Source organism: Bidens hawaiensis, unplaced genomic scaffold (genome assembly GCF_021521415.1).
Source record: "Bidens hawaiensis isolate Kalapana, Puna unplaced genomic scaffold, B.hawaiensis_p1.1 tig00015244_1, whole genome shotgun sequence".
Classification (NCBI taxonomy): domain Eukaryota; kingdom Viridiplantae; phylum Streptophyta; class Magnoliopsida; order Asterales; family Asteraceae; genus Bidens; species Bidens hawaiensis.
Genome location: NW_027492356.1, coordinates 304,123 through 311,231, shown reverse-complemented (window position 1 = coordinate 311,231; position 7,109 = coordinate 304,123). Strand labels below are relative to the sequence as shown.

At 34.7% G+C, this 7,109-nt stretch overlaps 1 protein-coding gene across 1 annotated transcript; it reads right to left on the bottom strand.

The window, feature by feature from the left end:
- Window positions 1-2,553: 2,553 nt before the first annotated feature.
- On the bottom strand, window positions 2,554-6,884 carry LOC143548743 (uncharacterized). Its single transcript, XM_077039834.1, has 5 exons — window positions 6,827-6,884; window positions 6,660-6,755; window positions 4,754-5,201; window positions 3,340-3,467; window positions 2,554-3,239 (listed from the first exon to the last, which is right to left on the bottom strand). The coding sequence occupies exons 2-5, from the start codon at window positions 6,741-6,743 to the stop codon at window positions 2,775-2,777; spliced, it is 1,125 nt and encodes a 374-aa protein (XP_076895949.1). The 5' UTR covers window positions 6,744-6,755; window positions 6,827-6,884; the 3' UTR covers window positions 2,554-2,774.
- Between the last annotated feature and the right edge of the window lie 225 nt (window positions 6,885-7,109).

Sequence of the window (7,109 nt, the reverse complement as noted above, 5' to 3'; positions counted from 1 at the left end):
CTCTTTATCTTATTTCAAACATCCCTAGTAAGTTCTTTAGTGTGTTCCAATGTGCCATGTGTGAGTTACCATCCAATGGTTTCGTGTATGGATGCGCCTTGTGTAGATATTATGTTGATATCAATTGTGCATTCATACCTGAAGAAATCACACATGACGCTCATCCAAATCATCTATTGTCAATAGTACTCCGTTCAGGTGACATGTATTGTAAAGCGTGTCGTTATGGGATGGGTAGTAGGTGGGGATTCCATTGCCCTTCTTGTGAGTTCTACATTCACGCAGAGTGTGCTTTGTTATTGCCTAAATCGATTAAGCATTGGTGTGATAAACATCCTTTGACAATAAGGTACAAACCCGTAGATTATCATCCCGACGAGTACTTTTGTGAAATATGTGAGAATGAATTAAACCCTTGGAAGTGGTTCTATCATTGCACTATGTGTGCCTACTCTATGCATGCTGAGTGTGTTCCGGCAATACTTCAATGTGAGCAAGCTACATATGGCTATAATATCGAGAAAGGTGTCTATAAGTTTCTGAATGTAAAATTTGGAGGAACACTTGAGATCAAAGGCCATTCACACCGCTTCGCCTTTGTTCAAGGGCTTGAGAGCGATGGCAAGTGTATTAAGTGTGGTGACGAGTTGCGGTGCGAGATGATTTTCAAGTGCTTAGAGTGAAGTATACATTTCATTACAAGTGTCCAGCCATTTATTGATGTCAGCCAGTTGATGTTGAATTAAGTATCTTGTTCACATTCTTATATTTTGTAAATAGAAGACTAGTTTTGCAAGTATGCAGGTTACACGAATAAAAATGAGGTGGGTGTCACATAACAAGTGTAACAAGTTCTTTATGCAGCGCTAGGTTAGAATCTCGTGTGCTACACATGTTGTATAAACATAGTGTGATATACTTGGTAAAAATAAATATGTCATGTAAAAAAATGTGTATTGCACTGCACGGATTAACACAACCTGTATATTTCACGGGTTGAATAAAATATAATGTCACATACTCTAAGATATTTTTGTATTTGACGTGTGATTCATTTTTATGGAGTTAATTTTTGAAATAGTTTTCTACCGATTTTTTTAGTTAGCTGATAAATGTTTATGATGTTCCCACTATAAAGGGGTAGTAAGGCGGTCAGGGTGTGAAATATGAGGTTTAGGGTTCAAACCTCATAGTAGGCAATAAATTATTTAGTTCAAAAAAAGCTGACAAATGTTAATCCAATTAAATGTACTTAGTTCTTGAAATGTCCTGTAAGATATTCTAAACACGCGAAAAGGACAATAATGATACAGCATAGTATAAGGTCTCTTATTAAATCGTGTTAATAACACCCTTGAACTTTAATCTAATTTAAACCGTCTCTAAACTTTAATTAAGTTAATCTATGATTTATAAACTTTGATAAACTTATTTTGTTCCTTAGTTTTTAAAGTTTTATTCTGTTTCTATTTGTTCTCTTTCTTTGTTTTCTTTGTAGAATGTACTATCGTATATTACTTATTTTAATCTATGTATCGAACTCAGGGTAAACAATGCATATGTTAGACACCTACGGTGCAACGCGTTGGGACATCTACTAGTCGATTCGTATTCCAAAAAAAATTTGTGTCAAAATAAGAAAAGATTATGCGAACCTAAAGCCAAATTATGTGTGAGGTCAAATCAGCACAAGGGCCCCCCTAAATTATATATATATTTCCACATGCAATTTATATGATTCTGCATCTGGCGATTATATTATTAGGATTCCATAAATCTAAAAATGATAAAACGTAAAGGACAAGAATATTAGGTGACAAAATCTAACCATATCAAAATATTGTAAACAACTTCAAAAGGTGTATTTAATGCTAAAACCACTTTAATTTTGGGATGAACTGAACTCCTGAATATACACGAAACTGTGATCAAAACATGACATAATTGGAGTTTATCCAATCATTTTTTTAACAAAATTCACGGGTTTAAATCGAGTATAAAAGAGTTTTAGCTAGTTTTATATGGACTGTTCTCGAGTCAACCTGGCATGTTTGCAAGTTGATACATTTATTTTTATAAACTTGCAAACCTGGAAACATGTTCTAGTAACATTTGGAAACATGTTTGTGGGTTTGCAAGTCAAGTCAACCTCCCATGTTTGCAAGTTAGTACAAATTGTGTACGGTTCTCAGGCTTTTTCAGTATGGTTAACAAAAGCAAGAACCAGGTCAGGTAGGAACCGGTTCTAGGTATGGTCGTGTTTTCGGCCCGGTTTTTACCAGTTTTAACGGGTTTAAGCGGGCCAGGTATGAGTTTTTTGACCGGTTAAATGACAAGCTTTTGCTTACTTTTTACACGCCAATTTATTATTTATAACTCTAAAACATACAACACACTCAAGTAAATTGCTCCAAATTCAATGGTAAAATACATAACAAAACAAGCTCTTAACTCATATAAGTTAACCCAAGATTCAACAATTTGATGACAAAAAAAAAATTATAGAACCAAGATTTATATAAATCGAGCAGCAAAATAAGTCCACATAAATAAACCTAAATCCACATAAATAAAAAATATTGTAGCAGATAACTTAATCAAATGAAGATCCACTTATAAACTACACAACAAGAAACTCTTACCTTTGACCCACGAATCCTCTCGTTTTCCATGAAAAAATTGTACACCGAATTGCAGGTCGTGTCAACGTGTGTTGAACAGATCAGAGATTAGTCGATTACACTAATCCAAAAAACATAATCTCGATAATAATATTAATCTTTCCAGGCATCCTTATTAATCCGCCTTGAAGAAACACCAGCAGAAGAAATGCTTGGAGTAAGAGGCATGGAAGGAGTACTCGGTGCTTCCACGTCACCCCAATCATCACTCCACGTGTCATCCCATCCATCTTTCTGGTCAAAGTCAACCTTGGGCCCACCTGAAACCGGGATCTCAGCATCCAGCTTTTGATATTTCGTACCACTGTTCACAAACCGTCTTTTTTGATAGGTTACACACACCACAACCGATACTATCACTAGTATCAAAGCTAAAGATAATATCCCAAGAATCGGAGTCTGTTTGAAAAAATTAGTGTAAGTCGACTGTGACACATTGTTTGACTTTTTAATCGGGTTGTGCGTAAGAAAATCCATAAAGTCGAGACTGCAACTGCCTTCGTGTGTTTTTAGAGCTATAAGTTTTTCGGTTTTTCCATCTCCTATAGAAACCATAACCTGCAAGAAATTAAAGAAAGATTCTCGGGTCAAATAGTAATTTAATACTTTTAACTTGTTCACTTATGAATTTGTATTTATAAGATTACTCTAACATTACCTTTTCATCATCGCTTTCTCGGATTTTAACTTTTGTTTTATCCAAACGAACAAAATCGGGAGCACTAATATCCACATCCAGCGGGCCCTTTCCCTTATTCTGGATTAAAAGGGAAACTAATGTAGACTCTAGAACATAACAAGATATTAGTTAGCTAGCTTATGTTTCCGTCCATGCGGAATTAAAATCCCATAAATATATAATAATCGGGTTCTTAAATTCTTAAAAAGTAATTCATTTGTGTGATATAATTAATAAATATGCAGGCAATGATGCGGACAATAACGTTGACAGAACGGCTTACATGGCAGCCCATGTGGACTGCCACACAGGTGAACACCGAATGAGTTGTCCATATCAAGTAAAAACTGAACCAACAAACCTTTTCTTGACATTTACCAATAAATAGTATTCCTTAAATTGGTTAAAACTGAACTTCCAAACCTGTTTAGTTGAGAAGAAAATTTTTAGTTTTTAATGGATACACTTCTTTTCGCTTACTTATAGATAATGACATGAATTTTATAAAAACAAAAAAAATACTGCAAGCAGCAAAATGACTATGCTACTTAATAATGACTGGTTTACAACCTTCCTACCACCGCGCATGAAATACCAGCATCACTCATAAGAACAAATAACAAACTTTAAGATCAACTTTCAACCTCCTTCCCATTAAACCAAGCAGTGCCATTTACAGAATTACAGGCTACGACTAAAGTGAAATACACAACGCAACCAATAGAAACAGTTCACTAACTCACTATTCTTAACATTAACGATAAGCATAAAATAGGACACAGAATTTTCATTTTTCCTATTTTGTGTAGATTGTTAACTAGTGTTAAGATGAGAGTGGGTTAGCGGTAGTTTCTATCGTTTGTGTTGTGTATATGCCACTTTGGTTGTAACCTATAAATGGCATTGTCTGATTTAATGGAAAAGAGGTTAATAATTGATCTAAAGTATATTTTATACCACGGTTTCATGCATGCATGATACATTAACACCCACGTTTATTTCCATTAATAGCAATTTCCTGATTGTCTATGTCAATACCAGTAGTGGGGTAGTGGCAATAGTTATTTTCAGTGCATTCGGTAGTTCTTTATGTTTATCCCCTTTTGTTTGGCTATATAACTAGTTGTAAGGTTTTCATTAAGTTAGGAATGAAATGATTCGAGTCCAATTCTCCTCAAATATTCTTCCGTGTCCTTCTTCTCTAAGTACCGATTTGGTTCATATCACGACTACGTCAACATTTATAAAAAAAATAATAACTTCAAAATTTTAGAAGAAAAGGTTTTGCAATATTGAAGGGCGGTAAGCATTGAGAACTGGAATAACAAGTCAATGAATGAACTAAGATGACGAAAAGCAAAATGATTAATAAACATGAAGGAACAATACTTACCATCTCCAGGAACACTTAGACATGCAATCATTTCATGATCGCCGCCATTACCAATTGTGCATTTGAAAGATGAATCACATAGTTCGCCTCTAAAACTTCCTTTCCTCATAGATGGCAAGTTGTCCTCCTTGGGCCCCTCTTTAGATCCCGACCCTTCATCTGTTTTAGTTTTCATTTCACCCTTGTCTACCAAATCCTTATCTTTCAAACCCTTTTGCATGTTATTAGCAACTGTAACCCCTAATTGCTTACTTGGGACACTCTTAGTATTGTCCACATTAACATTTTTAACATCATTTGAAACTTTGTCATTCTTCAAAGAACCGGGATCCACTTGATTAGACTCTAAATTAGAGCCCGATTTACTTGATTTCACATTTAAACTAACTTTCGGGTCCGGTTTTGTCTTTGTTTCCGAACCTACATCATCAGGTGTGTTCTTCTTCACCTAAATCCAAACATTAAGCCGTTAAGATATCACTTCCTAAAATAACTGATACTTCTTAGTATCAATGTATCATACAATTCAAAACACTGAAAAAATGAAACATCAATCATAACTAGAACCATAATCGAACCAAACGTTCGGCGGGAAGTTCATTTACGTTCATTCGCTAAATAAATGAACGAACACGAACAAGAAATTCGGTTCGATCAACTAAATGGACGAACACAAACAAAGGTTAGGTTACGTTCAATTGTGTTCGTGAACGTTTGATAATAATGTGTTCGTGATGTTGTTTAATGTTTGCTTGTTTATGCTTGTTCATTAAAGTTTTTAGTTACCTTTCTAATCTTATCATAAAGATTTAAGAACTATAAAACAAAACTGTATACGAGTATTATGTGATTAACTTATATGTAAAATTAACAAATAAATGTGAATGTTAAAACACACACCAACCTAAACTTACCGTTGACACTTACTCATTTGTGTTCGTGAACCATTCATGAACAAGTTCATTTCCTTAATTAACCATTAACAAACATAAAGTTTCGTTTGACTAGCTGTTCGTAAACCGTTCGCTTTTCCTATAAAAGTTTAACTAACGAATGTGAAGGCCTGTAAAGAACCGAATGAACGCGAACATGAGCATGTTCGTGTTTGTTCATATAACTTTAAATGAACATGAACAGTTACTCAAAACAAATATTGTGCTCATGTTCATATGTTTAAAACTAGAACATCTCAATGTTGATTCGTTAAAAAAACAGTTCACAAATGTAAACGAACAGATATGAAACACTACACATATGATTAACACATACGGGCTCTTCATTTCTTATTTACTTATAATGTTAATTTGTTTTTATTCGCCCTACTTGCGGTGCGCGCATATAATGTATATATGTGTGAACCCTCGGGTGGGCAAACGTGAAATTGCACTAATTTTGACGTTATTTTACTAATCTCGTGAAAATAACGTTAAAAGTGGCGGAAGGTAAATCAGGCATCATGTGGTGGCGTTGATAGCCGAAAGACAAGGGTACATGCACCGATCAGCCGGCGTCCTGGTGATTGAGTGCTATGTGCCTTATGTCCAAGGCTTGATGCAAAACTACTATCGAGCCGGAGGTCTCACCGGAAGCAACCTCTCTATTTCTAAAGGGTAGAGGTAAGGTCGTCTACATCTTACCCTCCTCATACCCTACCATAGCTTTGCTATTGGTGGGATATACTGAGTACGATGATGATGATGATGATGATGATTCATTTAATTAAACGTTCATTCGTTTATTAAATAAACAAGCATAAACGAACTTAACGGTTGGCCTATGATCATAAGAATATTACAATTAATGTTCTTCATAGGTCAAAATACGTTTTAAATCTGAATTCAATGCGACTGATTTCGTTACACAAACATTCAATTCGTAAATTAATAACAACAGAACACGTGATTACCTCAGGATCCGCATTAGCAGAGTGAACTACGACTGAGACTGAAACTAATAACAAAACAACGAAGAACGTCAAATTCAGCTTCATCTTCTCATAATCCTGAAATTAAACAATGAATAAACACGTAATTAATTAAATATTAACCGATTGAATTAAATATGAATCTAAACCTTTACGATTAAAATGGTGTGTTGAGGAATTAGGGCTCCAATGGGAACCAATTGGAGTTTGTGTGTGTGTTATAGTTTCAGCAAATAAGTATAAGCCTCTAAAGGGTGTTGACTGTTGACTGGAAGTCAAATCAATGATATGGATAAAAATGTTATTATTGGGCCTAGATAGATCCAATATTTTATTATTTTTCCTTGTACTATGGATTCTGATTTCTGATCTCTTATATGAAGTTATGAAAGTATTATGGGCTTTTGAGTCCGTTTTATCCTCATCGTTAAA